This window comes from Muntiacus reevesi, chromosome 22 (assembly GCF_963930625.1).
Source record: "Muntiacus reevesi chromosome 22, mMunRee1.1, whole genome shotgun sequence".
NCBI classification, from domain to species: domain Eukaryota; kingdom Metazoa; phylum Chordata; class Mammalia; order Artiodactyla; family Cervidae; genus Muntiacus; species Muntiacus reevesi.
Window position 1 is genome coordinate 43,627,752 of NC_089270.1, and position 24,078 is coordinate 43,651,829.

Genomic DNA, 24,078 nt, shown 5'->3' on the forward strand with positions numbered 1-24,078 from the left:
AAATGACTTTGAAATGAGCCAAAAAAAAAAAAAAAAAAAAAAAAAATTACTGGTGTCTAGTCTACCACACTCTTCAGGTTATCTGCACCTTGTCTTTGAGCTATTTTACAACTTTGTAAGTCATGGACACTTGGTAGGAATGCAAAAAAATCTTTTCTATAGACATACAAATGAATTTTGTCCAATGGAGGCACAATTGATTTTCCTCTCCTACTACAGAAGACAGATTTGCATATCTTAAGCAAATTCATTTTAGCATGACTTATTATCCATATGGGCTTGCCAGGTGGCAAAAGTGGTAAAGAACCCACCGGCCAATGTGGAGACGTGAGAAGTGGGTTCAACCCCTGGGTTGGGAAGATCCCCTGGAGGAAGGCATGGCAACGCACTCAAGTATCCTTGCCTAGAAAATCCCATGGACAGAGGAGCCTGGTGGGCTACAGTCCATAGGGTCACAGAGTTGGACATGACTGAAGTGACTTAACATGCACACAGGTACGCACATTATCCATTTGTGTGTCTGCTCTTTGAAATTCTTTGAGTTGGTTCTAATGTCTTACTGGTTCCTTCACCATGATTTCAATAGAATCTTTGGCACATGTTCACTTTATATTTGTATGAGAATCATGAATATATATTTTTAAAAAGGATCCTTCAACAATAGTAATAAGGACAGACAACATACAAGGGCAGATGCTTAGGTGGGTGCAGTGATGGTAACCTGTGGAAGTGTTCTTCCAGCAGCTTTACTCTCTTGAGTCAGAGATGTGACACAGTCTGCAGAGTGGGAGAGTGAATGGAACAGGGATGTTCACTATGACTCCAGCAGTGAAGACCACTTGCGGTGAGTGGCCATAAATTTGAAGGGGGATGTTTGGGGACTGTATTTCTCTAGCCATAGTTCAGGTACATAGGTGCACACACAAGGAGAAGGGTTGAATTTAATCGGGGGTGTACCTTAGTTAAATCAGCAGGAAGCAGCAATGCAGGGAGGCAAGAGAGTTGGGGATATTACAAATGGATGATGAGTGATTCTCTTAAGTAGGGGAAGGAGATAAAACTTAGAGGAGAGGTGAAAGACAATAATAATGTCATGATATCAATAGACTGGAGGTCCCAATGGGGCGGAAGGGCTGTTGGAGTCGCTGTACTAGAACAGTGAGCTGGAAAGACAGGAATCAGAGAAGCAAAATATTCTCCTTGGGATTAGCATCCTAGCATCTGAACATTCTACCGCTTGAGTCACTTACCTGCTAACCACCAAACTGCTCTTTTGGTGGGCAGCAGCAGAGATGTTTTACATGGAGTGCTTACTTCCCCTTCTCCTAGATTTATTCATATGGTCTTTCTCAGTGAGAAGATTCCATGAAATTAAGTCTTGTTTCTTTAGAGTGAACAGAATCTGCACGATCAGGCAGCCCGATGAGCAGGGGCTCAGTGGACCGTTGTGCAGTGTGTGCACTGCACAGACACCAAGTTGAAGGATGACTGAGCTGAGATCCAGCTCAAGATCTGCTTACTAAGCTGCAGTCCCATCACCAGCTGCCTTTTATGCATACAAAGGCTCATGCCCTGCTCTCATAGGGATGCTCCTAAGGTAATGACTTTTTAATTCATAGGAAGATCCTATGTAGGGCAGGGACCCCTGATAAAAACTGCACATAAGCTATGAGGATTTTACCCAGAGGGCTGCACTCAGGAGGTAGATTGGTCTTTCTGCAGAGAAACCCCTTGTGTTCTTTTGTCCACTAAGCACTTCAAGTGTTCAGTCTTTTGGAAGGAAGAGACCTGGTATTATGTGCATGGGGTAGCTTTTTAGAATACAATGTTTGTTCAAATAATTATATTTTGTTTCCCTGAAACCAGGCTTTCTAGATCGTATTTGAGAAAAATGATGAAATATGCATCATGTGATTTTGGGACCACTGCCACCTCTACTGTTTCTTTTTCATTTATCAGAAAAATCTTAGAAGGTTAAGATACTGATAAAAATCAGCTGAATATTTTTTTCTGATATCTAAGATATCTAATATAATACATATCTAAGATACTTCTTAGACATGTAAACACTTTCTACTTGCTCATTTATTAAGACCTCTTTAATGTTATCAGTTCATTTTGAGATAGGTTCCTTATCAATGGTCCTTGAATTTTCAGGTAACTTTAGTTATGTAAATGTTTAGCCTCCTTAGACTATCTATTAAACTTCATATAAAAATATCTGCAAAGGCTTTTCCTTCTTTTTGGATAGGAATTCTAGTAATAACCACTCACTGAATTAAAAACGTAACACAGGACAAAGCTTTGTGGAGATGAAATCATCCGTGCTCACTGAGAGCAAACGTTAGTGTAGAGGCCGAGCTACAACTTCCAGACCTAAAAACAGAGGCTATTTTTAGCATACTTTTATAGTCAGTTGTTAACCCAGGGAATGCTGTTATGAGGTGGTTCAGTATTATTTCCCCTGAACTTACTAGTAACAGAATGAAAGAGTAAGTCTGTTCAACTAAACTAGCAGGTTAAGTCAGGAACCCTTTCCCCAAGCTATTCCAGGACTACCCATGGGAAGAATCTACAGACTGTCTCTGGCACTCTCCCTTCAGGCACACGGAATATTTTCACCAATACAAAGAGCGTTGCTGATAGCGATCTTGCAACACAGCACAATTTTCAATTATTCTCCACGGGTGAGCTTTCATCAAAGACTACGTGACTTTGTTCTGAACCCCTTTGAGGACAGCACTGCTTCCTTTTTTGTTTTCACCTAGAAGTGCAGTGTCTGAGCCAGGAAGGTGAAGGGAGAGCAGGAGATAGAAGTGTGATGAGGGTGGCGTGGGCGCGGGGTGTACAGGGCAGACTGGGAACCCTCTCACAGCCCTGTAGGCCTCCTCGCAGGGGTGATGATGATTTTACTTAAAAGTACAATGAAATTCCAGAGTAGCAGCCAAATTCCTAGTCTAGCCTAGTATGAAATGCAAGCTAAAGCAAAATACATTTTTCTCCCCCAATAGTATGCTACTAAAATTTATGCCATTTGTGTGGAAATTAAGACCAAAATGCAACAGGCTTCACATTTCTGATGTAGGAAGTTTTGTTCCTCAATCCTGATCTTGAGGATGGCAAATCTAAATGATAAATGAAATGAACATGTCATTTCATTTGAACAGACTGAGCAGCTGATGGAAGTGGCATTTGATTGTTGGGGAGAAAACGATACTTCAGGAAGTGTAAGAGCTTTAGAATATGTACTGATATACATACACTGAAAGTCAAATTGGAAAGAATCTAACAGCTCTGGTTTATCACTGCAGAGATGCAGGTGGGGGGGACATTCTTAGACGGTGCATTCCATCTGTGTCCGGTTAACAATGAGATGCTTTCCCTCACAGCATGGTCTGCTGCTGCTGCTGCTAAGTCACTTCAGTCGTGTCTGACTCTGTGCGACTCCATAGACGGCAGCCCACCAGGCTCCCCCGTCCCTGGGATTCTCTAGGCAAGAACACTGGAGTGGGTTGCCATTTCCTTCTCCAATGCATGAAAGTGAAAAGTGAAAGTGAAGTCGCTCAGTCAGGTCCGACTCTTAACGACGCCATGGACCGCTGCCCACCAGACTCCTCCGTCCGTGGGATTTTCCAGGCAAGAGTACTGGAGTGGGGTGCCATTGCCTTCTCCCCATAGCACGGTATATCTGATAAAACATCTGTATAAAAGAAATAGTTAATACCTTGGCCAACAAGCCAGTAAATCTTATGTTGCACATATGTGCAGTTTTTAATGCATTGTTCAGACTATGGTATTATTTTCTACTTTCACACTATGCTTTTATATCTACCTGATTAAATGATGGGTATTTTCTTTAAGCTATTGTCAGTATGAACTTTAAATATCTTTGAATTCATTCAATTAAGTTAAAATAAACTCAGGCAGTTATTAATCCAATCTAAATAACTACATACAAATGAGGCTACAACGCTGGCAGATCTGGAGTGTCAGTGCCATTCATGAGGGCTTTTTATGCATAAATACAAAAATACTTTATTTTTGATACTTTCACTTTTAAGGTACTCCCTAGAAAGGGATGTCAGAAAAGTATTAAATAAAAGAGGTTTCAAACTTTCTGTTAAGCTGTGATTTGAGGGGGAGAGGACTACTGGTGGTTACATTACTGGTAATCTTTGTGTAATAAGTATAAAATAACTTCAGTAAACTCACTTTCCCCTGAATCCATCAGTGTGAAGTTATACATTGCTGTTATTTTCAAGGGCTATTCTGGTTTGACTGAAATGCAATAAGCAGTTTCTGAGCACCTACTGTATTGCTTGTCCTACCATCTAGTTAGTTTGTCCGGAGCAAAAACAAAGCCACACGTGAGCTTATCTCTTCCTTAGTATATGTATGTATTTGCTAGATGCTGTTCATATATTCTTGGCTGGTTTTGTTTTTGAAGCAGCTTGAAGTGTCATTTGCTCTTTATTTTTTAGCAGCTGGTTGGTTTTATAGAGCATCTCAGAAAGCACACACAGCATTTCCATGTCTGCCGGGAGAAAGGATTTTTTCTCTGAAGACTCATTTTCCAGAGGGGTATGTCTTTGCTCACGCAGTGAAGACTTCTGTTAACAGAAATGGAACAGAGTTTCAAGCCATTCCACACAAACTGTACTTTGGTCTCTAGACTTCCTTGGCCTTAGGAATTGAACCCGTCACTTGGTTTGCATTCTTTATAACTGGAGGTTAACTTAAAACAGAAATGGCAGGAAAGCTTTCCTATGCTTCGGGTAGGAGATGAATTTGCTTTTGTAGAATTTGTGGCTGAGGAAAGCAGACAGGGCCTGGCTGAAGAAGACATACGTGACCACGAGCCACCAGGTTAAGTTGTAGAAGCCAAAGGTGACAGCCATGGAAATGTAGATCATCAGCTCCGCCAAGTAGTTAGGGGAAGAGACATATTCAAACCAGTCTCCAAAAGGGATTCGGTGGTTACAGTGAATGACCACTCCTGAAATGGGAAAAGAAGATACCCTGAACGTCTGAAGTTGCTAGAAGAAAGTTTTACCACTTTGCTCCCACAATCATTTATAAAAACTCAATCGGAAAAGGATGTCACAGACTGGTACAAACCACTGTGCTGCCACCACCTCCCCATCAACCTACCGCACGTCAGAAAGTCACAGGCTGAAGTTATGTTAACTGTAAATTGGCACAAAAGCAAGCCTGTTTCTCCAGCAATCCTCCAAGCTAGTGATGAAGAGCTCAGACTCCAGAGTCAGACTGCATGAGTTAAAGTCCTAGCTCTGCCACTTACAAGCTGTGTAATTTTAGGTAAGTTGCTTCATCTCTTTGTGCCTCTGTTTCCTCACTTGTAAAATCAGGGTAAGACTGTATTTGCCTCAAGCGAGTACTGTGACATTATGCATAAAGCAACTCAGAACAGGGCTGGCACAAAACAAGTACCTGATAAACGTTGAATAGCATTGTTCCATTTTTATTATTTCAGAAAGCCTAATAAAAACTGTGTTTGTGATAAGGCAATACAAGCTAACTAAAAAAGTCAAGTTTTTTTTGCTTTGGCTGGAACGATACTAACGTGGCACGGTAATAGTGCTGACGTGCTGGTCAGACACACACGTGCCGCGTAGGCCCCAAACGTGGGCACAGAATAGAGTCAGAATGTCAGGGCTAGATGGGGCCAGGGAGGGCTGTCAGTAAAATGCTCTCGTTTTACAGATGGGAAGATCAAGGCCCAGAGAGTCTTGTCAAAATGAGTATTTCATAGATTGATGAGTCAACTAACTAGGGCAGGAAAGAAAAGAGAGAAAGAATAAGTACATTTAACTCCTGAGGGCTAAAACCCCACGTGAGTGGTTCTAAAGGATATCTTACCTGCTTTGTTTTTCCTGAGATTGCTGAGAATGACATGACATTTATACTGATGGGCAGATGACCAGATGAACATCATCATTCCGAGGATGTGGAACCACCGAGCCTGCATCAGGAGATTCTTCCCTATCACATAGACTACAGAAATAAGAGTTACCTTACTAACCAACTCTGCAAAACTTCAGAGGCTCAGCACATTAAAAAAATCATACAGTCTGCAGAACGCAATTCTCCACTTATTCGGTTCCTCATGACTAGAAAACCACCCTGACATCATCCCCAAGCACAGAAGGGGGAACACTGTCCCTGTGGGTGAAGGAGGTGTGCGCCTCGGCTAGGGGCAGCTTCAGGGCGCCCTGGCGGAGAACTCCAGCCCGGCACATTCTCCTGTTCCTCCTTCAGGCACGGGGATCAGCTCTTTGGGCCGGCTCCCACTCTTGTGATGTACTCTTGTGTGGTGAGACCACTCTGCATTTTTATTGCTAAGCCTGGTTTGATGTCTTCTTTCTCGCAGTCTGCTGTCAGAAAAACACCTTCTGAAGGATCTCACCTGAGCCATTTCTAGGGAAACTTTGAATACTGACTTGGCTGGCTCCAACCAATGAAGAAAATCACTGGAAGTTAAGGTGAGGGGTGGAGCTTCTCAAAAAGGGAAATGTAAACTGCAAGATAAAGACCAAAACAATATCCCGTTCTGATTAGAGAGAACCCAGCCAAGAGATTTTGTTTCAGGAGTAGAAACACTCAAAGCTCCATCTTCCTTTTTCTTCTCCAGCTACTGAGAAGACAGGAAGAATGAAAGTTTTCTAAGGACTGGCATCAGAAAAGCAAAGTAAGGCTTCCCTATGTTCCGCAGGAAGCAGTGAGGTGAGCCAGGGACTTGACCGAAGAAAACAAAGCTGCCTACTGACAGTGGGGAGGGGCCTGGGCTCTAGAGCCGAGAGGGAGCCCCCCAAAACTGACTCAGGTACGGGAACCAAGGATCAAGCTATTTCACATGGGTACCTGGAAGCAGGACTCAGCTGGTGATGGCTAATAACTAATGACAGTCCATCGAAGTCTAATTGAGTTAATTTCTTTAAAAAACGATAGTCTCTTAATGTTTACTAGGTTTAGCCATTTAACTAACTGGCTATATTTTTGTAAGTTAAAAACAAACAAAATATGAAAACCAGTTTTAAATCAGAGGGCTTTAAGAGCAAGTCACAATAGGGTTAGAAGTTGGGGAGTTCATGTCACTGCGAAGTCATCTACTCTAAAGGCAGAGAAATTATCTACGAAGGAAAAAAGATTTTTCAGAGTAAGTTGGAATTATAATACAGGAAAGACGAGGCAGGCAGAGGCCTAATCTGTGTGCTGCTGCTGCTAAGCTGCTTCAGTCATGTCAGACCCTGTGCGACCCCATAATTATTTATTTATTCGTTCCTTATGGAGTGTCTACTGAGTGTGGCATCTCTCACGAGGGATAAAGGAGTGGATGAGTCAGGTCAGATCCCAGGCCTCATGAACTCACATTCTAGTAGCAGGAGATGAAACAAGTTAAAAAAAAATCAATAATTAAGATAATATAAGGGAGAGATGGGGCTCTGAAGGAAAAAACCCACAGAACAATATAATGGAGAGTGACTAGGGTGAGACCCTCTAGGCTCTGAAGACAAGGAGATGTGAAGATCTGAGTAGTTTATAGATACACTTTTTTCCCACTTTCGTTAACAACCCTCTGAAATCAATGTATGTCCCCAATTCCAGATAAAGGTTCTGGAGCTCTGATAAATTAAACAAGCCAGAACTCAAGACTCAGGCCCATCTGACTCCCAAGCTCCTGTCTATCAGACCACGAAGCTGGCAAATGCCCCACTGTGTTCTCTTCCAATGAATTCCTGAAACCAGTCTTCCCCAGCCTGCCCCAAATGACTGCAGATGACCTCTTGAAGGACAGGTAGGTGAAACTCAAGTTTCAGAAAGCTTCAGAAAGGATTATCTGCAAGCTATTTTGTGGGTGTCTCAGCTGCCTTTCCTTGACTGTTTATATAGGAGGAAGAGCAAGAGCTGCGGTCCAGGCCAGCAGAGGAAACCCCAGGAGAGACACGTCATGCTGACAGACTACAAGCTAGTAGGTTACCAAAGTGCTCTGGAAAGTTCCTTTGGGTGAAATCCTAGGACTGTTCTTCAGGAATGACAGCTCAAATAGTGACGTGGGCTGAAAAGAATGCCACAGCCAAAAGCTGAGGGAGGAAAAACTGACTGAAGTTCAGAGAAATCAGATGTAGAGATGCCAGCTGAGTGTGGCTGGAGCCAATAAATAATTCAGGAATTGAGAAAGATCGTCAGTAAGTCGTACTTTAAAATCATTCCTCGAGCCATGGAGGCCTTGGGTGGTCCTACAGCAACAGAGAGAGGCTGATCAAAGGGCGTGCAGCACTGAAATCAAACCTGTGGAGAAAGCTCACTCACGGAGTACTGGAAATATCCAGACCATGGGCTCAATTTACGAGGAGGGATAGGGCAGCTTTAGGAAACAGACAGACTTGGGCTTAAGAGAAACAGTGGTGAACGATCTACCCTCGCATGTGTGGGCTGATGGATGCTAAGGGTGCAAGATGAAGTTAACCTCAGCACTAAAAACTCACTTCAAACACCCAAAATGACTTGAATTCTTTACGACAAACATGCACTGCTTTTGTATTAAAAAAAAAAAAAAGATGGTCACGTATGTTAGATATCCAATTCTCCCTCCCCTCCACCACGCCAGCCCCCAGAATCACATTTCATTCCCTCCTCATACACAAAGGTGGTGATTTTGCTTCCCTCTTCCTAGCAAGTGAGCGCTCCGGAAGTGTTGAGACACAACTGAGATTTACCACAGTGCTCTCTCGCCCTCCCCTCTCAGGCTGCCTCACCTGAGAAAAGCTTTTTTGGGAGGGGAACCACCGCAAGAACTGAATGGCAATAGAGTGGCTCCCTGCCTCCTCTCAAACCCCAGCGTGTCACCAGGAGCTGGGGCCACCCGCTCCTCCTCTGGCGTTCCACGATTTCACCCTGCACGACAACTCCGCCTTCCCCGCCCTCACCCCTCCGCCCCAGGATGACAAGGCTCCGGTGAGAGCTGGGCTGGCTGAGTTCTGCGCCAGTGAGTGCCCCTGCTTCCTGTTCCACTCCTGACCACACCGCCTCTTTCCAGACTAGCCCACAGAAGCTCACTGACTTCAGTCCCACCGAGGGAAACCCCGTGGCCCCTTTCTCATCCCTGAAGCAAGCCCCCTGAGGACTCTGCACTCCACTCTCGCGCTGCTGCTTACGGTGGTGTCGCTCAGGTTTCCGCGGTTACGGTTAATGTGCCGTGTGTCTGCGGGGTGCCCTTGGGCGTGCGGACTTGTTTAATGTTTACAATTGTTATTGGGGTAGAGCTGCGTTACAACGCGGTTAGTGTCTACCATACGGCACGGGGAAGCAGCCACGGACACACACAGACCCTCCTTTTTTGGATTTCCTTCCCAGTTAGGTCACCGCGGAGCACTGAGGGGCACCCGAGCTACACACGGGAGGCTCTCACTGGCCATCTACTTTACCCATAGTATCAACAGCGTCAACCCCAGTCTCCCAATTCACCCCACTCCATCCCCCTTGGTGTCCACACATGCGTTCTCTACATCCATGGCTCTGCTTGCTTTGCAAATAAGATCTATACCATTTTTCTAGATTCCACATATATGCATTAATATATGATGCTTATTTTTCTCTTCCTGACTTACTTCACTCTTTATCACAGCCTCCAGGTATGTTGAGCTTTTAAAGCTACAGTTAGAGCCCAGCCTCCTCACATGCCAAGGGGACTGGGCCGGTCCCTGACTTTCCAGCTTCCGTCATGCTTGGTGGGGAGAGGCCCTCACACAGTGACTCGGCGGACAGACCCCAGGGACCACTCACCGTTCCTGCCGTCCATGGGCACTTGGCTCAGCACCGTGAGGCCGACAAGGATATAGTAGACAAGGCCAAACCAGTACTGCACGACGTGGATCACGGCATTGGAGAAGACGCTGACGAAGAGGCACTCGAAGAGCCTTCGCAGGCTGTGCAGCCACAGAAACGCCAGCACCAGCAGCGCAGACAGCGCGAGCTCGCCGCCTGCGAGGCAGACGGGGCGCGCTCAGCACCGCTCCAGGAGCGACGCAGCTACGCCTGTCCTCGCTGCGGTCAGAGCTACGAAGGGTGCCAGACATCACCCAGGCTACCACCACCTCTCTGAGTGGCAATGAGGAAGTGAGCCAAGTGGAGTCAAGGAATTTGGCTAGTGACAGAGTGGAGACAAACTCAGGTCTCCTGTCTCTACTTTGGGATGTGAAAGCCGTCTGGGTTACGTGGATGGGAAGGGTCTGTGCTCTTAGAACCCAACTCCACAGTTTCTGGGTCCCTGACATGCATCCCCATTTGAAGATGGTCGGGAAGAGTTCCTGGATGACTTCTGAGCCAGGTCCCCTGGTGACACAGGAATGTACAGAAGCAGAAAGGGGCATGAAAATGGAGAAGGAGGAATTGTGCATTTCTTTCCATACTAAGGAAAAAAAAAGAAATGATACTTTTGGGGGACTGTGAGCCTTGAGATCTATCTTTCTATCTGCCTTTTGCCCCTCTGCCCCAAAAGAAGTCAGAAAAAATGCTGGTTTTTAAAATGACATAAAATCCAGATTTTTCAAAAAATGTTATCACACAACATAAATATACAGTAAGAACACAGCCTAATGGATTTTTACAAACTAAACCCATATGACCAGATCCAGAAACAGGACAACCAGCAGCTGCTCGGGTTCCCTTCCAGGCACTGCCCCTCCCCGGCTCTCCGAAGGGTTCATTCTATGGAGACGTCTGTCATATTGGCTTGGCCTGCTTTTCTCTTTTAAACATAGTAGAAATCTAGTTCTAACTCTTTAGGAACAGGTTAAAACAACCAAATAAAACTCCTCACAATCACCCTCCAAGTACCAGAGCCTCATGAACCCTCCAGTACACAAATGAAGGCATAAAGTATTAAGTGGTAAAGTGGGATTCACTCTGGTATCTTCCCCTCCCAAGGAGGCTCTGCATAGCTTTTCCCGTCTGACTGTCATCTTTTGCAAAAAGTTCCTCTGTTGATACAGAAAAAGGATTGTTCCTAGAGAGCCAGTGGTTTGGCTGCTGGAACAAAGGACAGAGATACTACCAGAACAATTTGTTTCTAATTCTTCCCCTCTCCCGCTGCCTGACATTAACTAAGCCAAGTTATGGTTTTCACCTTCAATTACTTGCTGTTTTAAGTAGTTCCGTGTATTCTTTATTCAAGGCACAGTGAGGCAAATTTAAAGGCTATTTTGTAATTATCTGGTCAACAACTATTTCCAGTCAATTTTATTATATAACCAAAGCCCCACAGCATAACATTTGAAATCCATGATCAAAAAGTAATTTTCTATCAAATTTCTGGAGTCTGGAGGCACGATTTTGGTTGGAACTACATATATGATAAATGTTTCAAGGCAAACCTGAGGAATTTTAAAAGTTTTTCCCCTTGACTGTAAAGACTTCTGTATAAATTTATCAACAGTACTAAAAATATCAGAGGGAGAACGGCCAGTGCTGTCCAGCACAGCCCTTGCTGGGAAGTCAGGGATGAAGAGTCGACTTTCAGCTCTGCCATGATCTCAGTGAAGGACCTGGGGCCTCCTCCTTGGCCATCTGGCTGTGGTCCACACAGAAGCCTTTCTGCCCCCACCCTTCACCCGCTGAGGAGGAGCCCGAGAGAAGCTATGAAGTACCCAGAACCGCTCGCCGCAGGCAGGAAAGTCAGGAACAGAATGCAAGGGCTGGAATTAGCCAGGGGAGCTGTTACCTCGGAACTGCGCAGTCCCAAGAATTCTGAGCAGACCATGAAGCCAGTTTGGAAAAGGCGCTCCGGTGACCAGAGAGTGAGTAAGGCTCCAGAGAAGGAACCCGTTCCACAGCACTGAGATGATGTAGAAATGCGAAAAATACCTGCAAAGGGAAAACAGGTTAGATAACGATCAAAGTAGACCCACTGGAAGCCGTTACGCTAGAAGACTGTTTTTTGTTTCCTCATCCTCTTTTCCCTTATGCTGCAAGCATAGTTTGGCTTTTTTAATAGAACCTGAATCCTACAGATGTTCAGATTTTTGAAATTTCCTTTCAGATGGTGGGACTGGTAAACTCATAGGAAAAAGAGGTTTCCTGAGATTAGTAAGAACACGAATGACCTTGTCAAATTTAGATTAAAGTTAACTATCTGTCTTATCTTCAGGTAACAAAACTGGGCTCAAACTCAAAAACAGAGGGCCCCAGGGCCTGGCAGGGAGAGCCTAGACTGTGCTACCACAAGCCAAACCTGTGGAAGCTTTCTAAATCTCAAGTAATATTGCTGCAATAGCCATACAACAGTTACACAATATTTGCACAATCACAGGCTCACAGGGCTGCAAGAAACCTTAAATAGGTCTTCTGATTTAGTGTCTTCCTAAATTGTGTCGACCTAAATTGCTTCTATGATAACATGACAAATAAGAACTCATAAAACAAGCCATCAACTCCTGATGGGTACAGTCTCATACAAGTACAGTGTGTGTGTTGCCATCAACAGAGTAACAAATGAAATAAAACCACAAAAGCAACAAAAATTGCAGTTAACAGAGTTAATTTTACGGGAAAGACGATGTTGGTTTGCTGCAATGACACCACCTGCTATGGTATGAGGGCCTACCACGGGTTTTCTTGGGGTCTCTTTACCTATTCGTCTACTAGTTTTCTCTATTCGAATCAACTTAAAATCGTTCTGACTCTGCAAGGTGCCTGGGCGTCACCTGGCCTTCCCTAGTCTTCAAGGCATCACAGCTATATTAAGCCTTCCTTCTCGTCTCATTAATCTGTGATGCAGTAAGACAGCCTGGAGTCAAGAAGACCACACGGACTTGAGAGGCTCCCCTTCTAGGTGATCCAGAATATGCTTTTATGTCCCAGAACTCACAGTCCCCTAGACCATGCTCACAACTCAGTCTAACAAATGCTGGTCTAAGCTGATTATTCCATAGCAACCCACTTAATTCTCCCACCATTGTTACAAATTCTGTCACTAGACCTGTCCTGAGATGTCCTGTTAATCCTGATTCGGGTCTTCATGCTCAAGAGCTGAGTTCAAGCATGAGTGTCGATTCTGCCCTCTCTGCCCCATCCCAAAACCCTGGCCTCTGGTTGCCTACCAGAGTCTTACTTAAGATACACTTCTAGACCTGAGTCCAAGTCTGGTCCGAGCCAATAGCTCAGAATGGCAGCAGCGCCTTGCTCTGCAGGCTCCCATGGAAAGAGGAGGGGACAAGCTTCTGAGGGCAACTTCAGAGCCACTTTACCTATTTCATTAAAAACAAAAAAAGTTACTGAGCACTTCGAAAGTGCTAGGTGATGTTCTTGGAGCTGGGGATGCAGCAGGGAGCAAAGTGACCAGGTGCCTGGCTTGCCGAAATTTACCTTTCAGCAGAGAGTCAGCAAGTGAATCTGCAGACATCCTGCCTGATGCTGGGTGACGGGACAGAGGCGGTGCAGAGGAGGGGTCGTTCTGGATGGGTGGACAAGGCTGGCCCTTCTAGAAGTAATGCGTGGCTAGAATGAGTGACCCTAGTGAATTTCTAAGGAAAGAGTTTTCTAGACAGAGCAAACAGCAACCACGAAGGTGCTGAGGAACAATAAAGGACACCTATACAGAGAGTGGGCTTCCCTGCGGGCTCGGTGGTAAAGAACCCTCCCGCCAATGCTGGAGATACGGGTTTGATCTCTGGGTCAGGAAGGTCCCCTGGAGAAGGATATGGCAACCCACTCCAGTATTCTTGCCTAGAAAATCCCAGGGACAGAGGAGCTTGGTGGGCTACAGTCCAAGGGGTCGCAAGAGAGTCAGACATGACTTAGCGACTAAACAACACATGGACTGTGCTAGAGCATGAAACAGGAGGGGCAGACGCGATGGGGTCCTGTGAGGGCAGGCTTTTGAGCGTGACGGGGAAGCGTTTGAACAGTGACTTGAAGGAATCATTTATGTTTTCAAAATCTCTCTGGCTAACGGAAAAGTTCTGGAGATAGGCAGTGGTGATGACTGCACAATAATGTGAATGGACTTAAAAGATGCCCAACTGCACACTCAGGGTTAGAGTGGAAAAGGTTATGTCATGTATATTTCATCACAATCCAAAAAAAGGGGGGGGGGGAGTATGTGAGAGAATGTGTGTGTGTGTGTGTGTGTGTGTGTGTGTGTGAGAGAGAGAGAGAGAGAGAGAGAGAGAGAGAGAGAGAGAGAGAGAGAGAGAGAGAGAGAGAGAGCGAGAGAGAGCATGCATATAGCTCACTCATTTCGGTCATTGCTTAAAAAATCCCTCTGGTACTTAGGTAAGAGGATCATCTAGTTGTGGGAAGACCGGTTAAGAGTATTCATTTCATCCTCCCAACCATCCTGGCAATTTTATGTGGTTATCTTCATGCGGCAGATGAAAAAACTGAAGCTCAGAAGGTCCAGTTACTTGTCCGGCGCCTCCCAGTAAGTGGCAGTGTTTGGCTCCAGACTCAGCCCTGATGACCCTGAAGTTAAAAGTCACAGGGCTGTGCTCCTGGTCATGTGATCGAGACTTGCTTGAACCTGCTTTTCCACCTCTACCATCACACATACCAACTTATACCAAATCATAAGTCATTCAATTCGCTCACTATGTCTGATGGAAGCTGCTCTGCCCTGCTTATGCCATAGGATTTTGATTCACAGGCTGACTTGTTTTTCTCATTTCCACATTTTGCACATTCTCTCTCATTTTGTTTGCCTGGTTCCTGCTACATGAAATGTGTTCTACTCTTTATTTGAGGTTGTATCTCTCTTTCTTTCTTTATTTGGTTGTGCCGGGTCTTCGCTGTGGCGCTCGAACTCTTAGTTGCACATGCAGGATCTAGGTCCCTGAGCAGGGATTGAACCTGGGTCCCCTGCACTGGGAGCATGAAGTCTTAGCCACTGGATCACAAGGGAAGTCCCATATTTCTTTTTGAAAAGACCCAGCTCTAGCCTCAGAAACGAATTGGAAAACTCCACTTCCTTCTGTTCTCTCCCTGTTTTTCTTCCATTCACACTATGCTTAAATGAAGTGAGCCCCTGGGAGCAAGGATTCGGTGATCCTCATGCTAACACAGGACTGCGCACCAAGCAAGCATTGCTCTGACTTCACCAACAGTCTGATGTCTACCATAAGCTAGGGACCGCTCTAGCTCAGCAGTGAACACAAAGGACAACCATTCCTGCCCTCATGGAGCTTATACTCACAGTAACACACAGAAGTAAAACTTACAGCATGTCAGTAGGTGATAACTGCTAATGAGAAAACTAAAGCTGGGAAGAGGAATGCTGGGGATGGCAGCATTGTATTTGTAAACAGGGTGGACAGGGCAGGTCTCGCTGACAAGGTAGCAGCTGAGCAGAATTATACAGAAGTGACAGCATATACCATCTGGCTATTTGGGGGAACAGCTTTGCAGGTAGAGGAAACAGGCAGCGCAAAGGCCCTGAGGTGGGAGAAAGAACAAGCAGAGACAGACCCAGAAAACTGGATTGGAGCCACAGGAGGGGCAAATTATAGGGCCTCAGTGAGGGGGTGAGAACAAGACTGTATAAGATTGCATAAGATTGGACTCTTCTGTGAGTTGGAAGCCACTGGATAGTTCTGAGCCAGGAGATATGATCTGATTTAATACATATTTACTGATTGCCAGAACTGATCCCAGGACCAGATAGGGGAGTTACAGGGTTAACCAAGGAAGGAAACTAGGCTTCCCGGTGGCTCAGTGGTAAAGAATCCGCCTGCCAAGCAAGAGACGTGGGTTCAATCCCTTGTTTGGGAAGATCCTCTGGAGCAGGAAATGGCAACCTACTTCAGTGTTCTTGCCTGGGAAATCCCATGGACAGAGGAGCCTGGCAGGCTATACAGTCCAGGAGGTCACAGAGCTGGACGTGACCAGCTGGACGTGTGCGCACACACACACGGAGGAAGGAAACTAATGGTCACCGAGTTCTGCCTCGGTGCCCGACCCTATGCTACGTGCTTTAATGTCATCACCACCTGTATGACAAACAGGTTCTATTACACTAACGCTCTAATCCATACTACCACTGCTTACCTGGCCCACTGTTAACAGCCTCTCATCCAGTCTTTCCCACACAATGGCGAGTCATTCTTTCAAACATAAATCACATAATGCCACGCCCCATTTCCCCATCCTAAAGCTGCTTTCCATACACTCAGAATAACATCTAATCTCCGCCATGGTCCAAAAAGCCCAAGGTCTGTTCTGGCCTCCTGAAATGAACTCATCTCCTGCCCTAGCCCTTTCTGATCATCCTTTCCAGGGCTGTCACTGCCACCCACATCTTGCTCATGATCAAATAATCAGCTGGATTTCCTCTGAAGCACCTAGTACCATATGAAATTATCTTGTTTTAAAATATTTGTTTACATATTTACTGCTTTACAGAAACCAAGGCTCCAAGGAACCTAGAACAGCTCCTGGCAATAGTACATACTCTGTAAACATTGGTTAAATAAATAAATGAATGAAAGAGAAGGTACTTCATCCACAGTTACTCTCAGAGAAACTAGTCAAGTTAGTCAATAAATCAAACCTAAAATCTTTTTTCTTTGATTCATTCAAAACACTGACTGAGGACTTTATAATTTGTCAGGCATTGAGCCCAGGGTATAGCAACAAACAAGACAAAGGTAAACATATGGAGTTTACAGTTCAGAGTAGGGATTCTTGACATTTTTCTTCCACGGACTCTTCTGGCAGTCTAGTGAAGGCAACATGCCCCTTCCCAAGCCTAAAGTACATGGGGATACAAAGGAAACCCAATTATACTGAAATATAGGTAACACAACCACTAAGAAACATTTGTTATATATGTGCTTAATTAATGTATTAAATAATGTGACATAGTAGATGCTAATACAGTATTTTTATATAGTGATGAAAATGTTCTTAGTCTCTTCAATATTTTTAATATAGTATTAAATTGCAGGTATTGCCAATTCTACTACAGATATTGCTAATTCTCCTGTGGTTTATTGATTTCATTCATCACTAAGAATGGTGAATTACAGCTAGAGATTAATGAAATAAAGATGTAATTTTTTGCAATCCAATTTGTGCTGAGTTCTATCTATAGATCCCCTGGATTGCTGGTTAGGATCTCTGAACCCCAGTAGGGAAAGACTGGATGATTCTCTTTGTCTCTAGAGCTGAATTTAATTAAAATGTTTCTATATTTTGAAATATTAGAAATAGAAGTACTTCCATGTGCACTATGAAAGTCAAGAGCATTGTGACTCATGTTTGAGGTCAAGTATTTATTCAGACTTTCTGGGAAACCAAAACTCCAGGAACTCAAAAGAAGACAAGAAAAGCAGTATCACCTTAATTAAAAAAAAAAAAAACCAACAATCTACCAGAGAGGGATTATGGAATCAAACATTCCATGAACTCAATTAAGGTTTAATTCTTTACCATTTATGAAAAAATAATTCCTCCCAAATTAACTTGAGCTCTTAAGGTACAGAAACATGATTCACAGCTGCCTGTTTGTAAGTATAAAAGTTATAGGCTTATTTTCATTTTTAAGAGTACTATTGAATTTTGAAAAAGGAAAAGTACTTCAATATAGCATCTAGAGATTTTTGACTTTCATTATTGGCATGGAATAACTATACCTGCTCTAGTATGAGAAGAAATTTTAGCTTCAATTTAGGGGAAAAAAAGTCAAACAAAACACCATAGGAGGGTCCATTTAAGAATTCTGTAAGAAGAAAAAGGTGTAAATTATTTCATAATATAGTAGAAATTACAAGCAGCCCAAAGACTACCCATTTTGCAATAATGAATAAGGAAAAGGTACAAAATCTGTTTCTTGGCTGCCATCTGACCACAGACTGGAGTAGTAAGAGGTGGGGTATAGGAGCTAAATAAATAAGTAAGTGCAGGGGACGATTTGAAATGTGCCCTTTAATCAATGACACTAGTATCTTTTTTAAAATTCAGAAAGTAAATTGTTAGAATTCACTCTCAAAACAAGTAATTGCTTTCTTCACTTTGTAACATTAAAAAAAATGACAATCTAGGAATGTCCCTGCTGGGAAGTAGAAAAGTACTTACTATATTCAAATCCTCATTAAAAATAGGGTTGACAGGTCATTTTAGGTTAAAAACAGCCTCTAAGAAACAGGTTTAATCAGTGTTTGAAGCATCTACTTCTTCCTAGATGGCGCTAGTGGTAAAGAACTCGCCTGTCAGGGCTGGAGACAGAGACATGGGTTTGATCCCTGGGTCGGGAAGATCCCCCTGGAGAAGGCAATGGCAACCCACTTCCGTGTTCTTGCCTGCAGAATCCCTACGGACAGAGGAGCCAGGCGGGCTACAGTCCAAGAGGTCGCAAAAAGTCGTACACGGCTGAAGTGACTTAGCAGGCATATGCTCTTCTTCCCAGGGCCTCATTCCCCTCATTCTTCAAAATGACCCAGCGCTCGCTTCTCAGCGTTACATCTGGTGAGTATTTCTCCAACAATCAGAAGTGGGAAGCCAAGTTTACTTACACCCTTTCCCATCTGCAGACCTGGGGAACAGCCTATTTGAGGTTTAAGCGATAATCGGGGTATTTTAGTACATCAGAAACCCTATCACATTTCTCCATGCTCCTTTCTGAACGCCAACTCAGTCTGTATCTCCAAGAAAACGCCACTGATATAAATCTACCATCAAGAAGTGTTTGGCCGACTCTTCTCAGTTATGTTCTAAATTTAAAGTGAAAACATGAAAAAAACTCCCCGGACTATAATAAGCCTTACAATTTCTTCAACAATTATACTGAGGGCATAACGATTTAATCTCTCATTTAACTCAGTGATGAAATCTGTTGAGCCATCTGGCGCTTAGGGACCACGCTTGCCTAAACGCGCCATCCTGGGCGATTTCTCCCGGGGCACCTGCCTTGGCGCGGCTGGCGGAGGTGGCGTCGGTTAGTGACCAGCGTCTCACCTCCGTCCTGACTGCTGACGGTGAAGGAGACAAATGCGGGGCACGAGAGAAGGGAGCTGCCTTCATTTCTAGTCAGTCCCGGCGACCTCAAGTTAGGTTATGAGTCCCTAGAGTGCAGGACGGCGGAAAGAGAAATTGGGGACAAAGGAGACTTTACCGCCTGGTGACCAGGCCTGAATTTGGAAACGCAGCCATTTCCCCCGAAGGAAAGGCTAGGTCGAGGCCACAAGTTTACGACAGCGGTGCGCGTGGCTCAGCCTCCCGGCGTCTCCGGACACTCCGCCCCTCGGGCCGCGGGGCAGACGCGTGCGGTGGCCGGGGGGCGGGACGGGGTGACGCCGCCTCGGGGAATCGGCCTGGGCCTCCCGGATCCGGTCCGCGCCGGCCCCGCGCCCGCCTCTGCTGCCCCCTGCCGGCAGCTCGAGCAGGGCGCCCCCGGCTCTCGGTGACTCGGCATCCAGGACTCGCGCCCGGGCGCGGTTACCTCTTGGGAACATCAAAGGCCCGGCAGGCGGCCGGGCGCGGCGGCGCCCCTTCCTTGGTTTTCCCATAGCGGATCAGGTCCTGGAAGAACGCGCAGGTCGGAAGCAGACCGGCCGGCACGAGCTGCAGCAGCAGGGTCAGTAGGAAGGTGGCCGCCAGCGTGAGCCAAACGGCGCGCAGCGGGTTCAGCGCCGAGACCTCGGTCCCCGCCCACGTAGCCATAGCCTGCAAGCCCAGCGATCCAGCTCCCCCGGCCCCCGGAAGACCGTCTACTCGCTTGCGGCGCGCCGGGCTCAGTCGGCCGGGGAGTCGGGGCGCAGCGCGGGGCGGGGACGCGCTCGGCCCCGCTCTGGACACGCCCCCGCTCTGGACACGCCCCCTGGGACGGAGGCCCCGCCCCGCCACGCGGGTTCGCGGGTTAGGGTCACGTTGGCGCTCGCTGGTAGCAGTCGATGTACTATGTGAATCAGGGGTACTTCGGGTGGGACCCCGGAAATATGATTCAGCAATATGATTCAAAGCAGCGGGACGAACAAGACCACATAACTGCAAGTCTTCACTGCAGCATTATTTTCATTGGAAGTGGAAAGAATCCAGAATGTTACATGTTAAGGTATTTAGCTAAATTACGGTACAGTAACACATTGGAATATCATGCAGCCATTAAAATAATTATGGAGACTGTAAAAACACGGATAGCTTTGTGATAACTGGAGCTGTAGGTTAAGTGAAAAAAATTCTAAAATGTAAAATGAAGAGCTATGATTGTGAACAACTATATTAATATGAATATAGATGAAGAAGGCGGGTTACACACAAAAATGAATAGTTGTAGTAGAATGTTAGGAATGTGTATAATTTAAACATGTAAAGTAGAAAGTAAAGGCAATTGCAAATACAAAAATGAAAGTGGTAAAAATCAAAAAACTGCAGCCCCGTTCCTTCTAGAGTTCCACACCTTAGAGGCAGTTTTTTACTCCATCTGTCATTTCTTATATTTATTTCCATGTAGTGACAGTGCTATTTTTATTGACTCATCAGTTTTAAACAACATTGTTTTTGGTTAGGACAAATGAAACTTTAAGTCTTTTAGAAAATATTTTATTAAAGCCTTAAATGTGTCAGTGCCAAAAAATAGCCCTGATAGTTCTGTTGGTTAAGAATCCACCTGCAATGCAGGAGACCCTGGTTTGATTCCTGGGTTGGGAAGATCCGCTGAAGAAAGGATAGGCTACCCACTCCAGTATTCTTGGGCTTCCCTTCTGGTTCAGCTGGTAAAGAATCCACCTGCAATGTAGGAAACCTGGGTTTGATCCCTGGGTTGGGAAGATCCCCTGGAGAAGGGCATGGCAACCCACTCCAGTATTCTTGCCTGGGAGGTCCAATGGACAGAAGATCCTGGTGGGCTGTAGTCCATGCGGATGGCAAGGTGTCAGACATGACTTAGCAACTAAGCAACAACTATTACATGATAGGCATCATTTTGGACACTGAGGATAGAGAGGCTTACAGGATAATGTCCTTGCCTTTTTGGAGCTTCTTTCTTGAGATGGGGTGGCAGAAGAGTGGAGTGGCAGCCCACACCTGAGTGTGAAACCCCATATGTGTGTCAAATGAGCTTCAGGGAAGGTTACTGTGTATTGAACAGTCCTTTGGATTGTTAAATGTGCCAGCTTCTTGGAGTTTTGCTTCTTTGTGCAAGGACCCTGCAGCCTGTACCAGTGACTTGAGAAATATTCGATAAAGGATGATCAAATTGGCCCTCGAGCTGGGACAGTGGGGTCTGTTTGTATGACCCAGCGTTTCATCTGTAGGGGTCACCTTTTCATTGTCTCTTCACTCTTCTTGGGTTGCATGCACATGTGCTAAGTCGCCTCAGTCTTGTCAAACTCTTTGCGATCCCATGGAGCCCGCCAAGCTCCTCTGTCCATGGAATTTTCCAATACTGGAGTGGATTGCCTTTTCCTTCTCCAGATGATCTTCCTGACCCAGGGGTTGAACCCAGGTCTCCTACTCCTCTGGCCCTAGCAGGTGGATTCGTTACCACTGAGCCACCTGGGAAGCCCTCGTTCTTAGGTTAACCCCGTAGGAATACTGCTAGCCTTCCTAGGACACCTTTCCAGACGATCTACCTGGAAGTTCACTTCAGGGACCAAGTTTCCTGAGTGCAAGACTCTCATAGTTATCCGATCAGGGGAAGGATCACAAAGACAAGATGTGGGGGGGGTGGTGTGTGTGTGTGTGTGTGTGTGTGTGTGTGTGTGTGTGTGTGTGTGTCTCATGGAAACAAGAAAAATTGAAGCTGGAGGGGAAAATTATCCCTTATTTTCTGGTTTGGATTTTAATCAGAGTGCACAGCTCATATTCACACAAGCCCCTGTAGAGGGCAGTAAGGAACAGGAAGCTGCAAGTCAAACCTGACTGGGAGCATTTATAAATGCTTAAATCCTTACCGGAGTTATTTCGAAAGTGGAAAAACAGGCTAAAGCCTGTTAGAGACATCATTGCCAATAAATGTCAGTTTTTATCTTTCCTCATTTAATTACCTGCACTATATAATCAACAGACCCCTGGCTTGGCCTGTGGTAAATGACAGTGCCGTTTTTCCAGTTGATTAGGCCAAAACTCTTGAACTCAAACTTGATTCCTCTCTTGCTAAATATGATCTGTCAGCAGATCCTGTTGGCTCTACCTTCAAAATATGAAACTAAAATTCAATCACCTTTGGAGTCAGTACTTTCCTGAAGGCCTTAGCCAGCTCAATAAATAAGAAAAAGAAAGAAAAAGTCTACAGATTGCAATGTAAGAAAGAAGCTGTCATTATTTGAAGATAATAGGAAACTCCAATAGAGTCAGCAGATATTAGAACTAATAGGGTTTGGTAAGGTTGGATACAGAAACCAGTTTCTAAATATTGAACTTCTTTCTGAGCAACAAACAGAAAATAAATGTTTTAAAGATAACACTTCAATGGCATAAACTATTACGTGTCAAGGAGTAATTCTAATAAAAGGTGTGTAAGTCTTAAAAGAAAATAAAGTTATGATACTAAATAAGACATAATTTAAAGGTGAGACATACTAAACTCATAGATTGGAAGACTCAATATAGTTAAAATGACAATTCTTCTCAAACCGATGTGTGGAATAATAACTGTAGGTCCAATCAAACCCCAGCTTTTTGTGGAATGTAAGAAGCCGATTCTAAAAGTTAAATGGAAATGTAAGACCAGAAACTATAAAACTCCTAGAGGAGAACATAGGCAAAACACTCTCCGACATAAATCACAGCAAGATCTTCTATGACCCACCTCCCAGAATATTGGAAATAAAAGCAAAAATAAACAAATGGGACTTAATGAAAATTAAAAGCTTTTGCACAACAAAGGAAACTATAAGTAAGGTGAAAAGACAGCCCTCAGATTGGGAGAAAATAATAACAAATGAGGAAACAGACAAAGGATTAATCTCAAAAATATACAAGCAACTCCTGAAGCTCAATTCCAGAAAAATAAACGACCCAATCAAAAAATGGGCCAAAGAACTAAACAGACATTTCTCCAAAGAAGACATACAGATGGCTAACAAACACATGAAAAGATGCTCAACATCACTCATCATCAGAGAAATGCAAATCAAAACCACAATGAGGTACCATTACACGCCAGTCAGGATGGCTGCTATCCAAAAGTCTACAAGCAATAAATGCTGGAGAGGGTGTGGAGAAAAGGGAACCCTCTTACACTGTTGGTGGGAATGCAAACTAGTACAGCCACTATGGAAAACAGTGTGGAGATTTCTTAAAAAACTGGAAATAGAACTGCCATATGACCCAGCAATACCACTTCTGGGCATACACACTGAGGAATCCAGATCTGAAAGAGACACGTGCACCCCAATGTTCATCGCAGCACTGTTTATAATAGCCAGGACATGGAAGCAACCTAGATGCCCATCAGCAGATGAATGGATAAGGAAGCTGTGGTACATATACACCATGGAATATTACTCAGCCGTTAAAAAGAATTCATTTGAATCAGTTCTAATGAGATGGATGAAACTGGAGCCCATTATACAGAGTGAAGTAAGTCAGAAAGATAAAGAACATTACAGTATACTAACACATATATACGGAATTTAGATAGATGGTGGCGATAACCCTATATGCAAAACAGAAAAAGAGACACAGAAATACAGAACAGACTTTTGAACTCTGGGGGAGAACGTGAGGGTGGGATGTTTTGAAAGAACAGCATGTATATTATCTATGGTGAAACGGACCACCAGCCCAGGTGGGATGCATGAGTCAGGTGCTCGGGCCTGGTGCACTGGGAGGACCCTGAGGAGTCGGGTGGGGAGGGAGGTGGGAGGGGGGATCGGGATGGGGAATACATGTAACTATATGGCTGATTCATGTCAATGTATGACAAAACCCACTGAAATGTTGTAAAGTGATTGGCCTCCAACTAATAAAATAATATTAAAAAAAAAAAAAAAAAAAAAAAAAAATAAAAGTTAAATGGAAGTAGGAAGGGCTAAAGATGGCCAAGGGACTCTGGAAGATAAAATGATTGGAGGAGTCACTGCATGAAATATCAAGACCAAGAAGTGATTTGTTTAACAGGTGTAG

General features: G+C 44.6%; 1 protein-coding gene across 1 annotated transcript; it reads right to left on the bottom strand.

Moving 5' to 3' along the window:
* Positions 1-3,763: 3,763 nt before the first annotated feature.
* SRD5A3 (steroid 5 alpha-reductase 3) lies at positions 3,764-19,773 on the bottom strand. The gene is made up of 5 exons (XM_065914311.1): positions 19,451-19,773; positions 11,741-11,883; positions 9,805-10,002; positions 5,881-6,015; positions 3,764-4,996 (listed from the first exon to the last, which is right to left on the bottom strand). Exons 1-5 carry the CDS (start codon positions 19,669-19,671, stop codon positions 4,737-4,739), a joined length of 957 nt encoding a protein of 318 aa, XP_065770383.1. The 5' UTR covers positions 19,672-19,773; the 3' UTR covers positions 3,764-4,736.
* Positions 19,774-24,078: the final 4,305 nt, after the last annotated feature.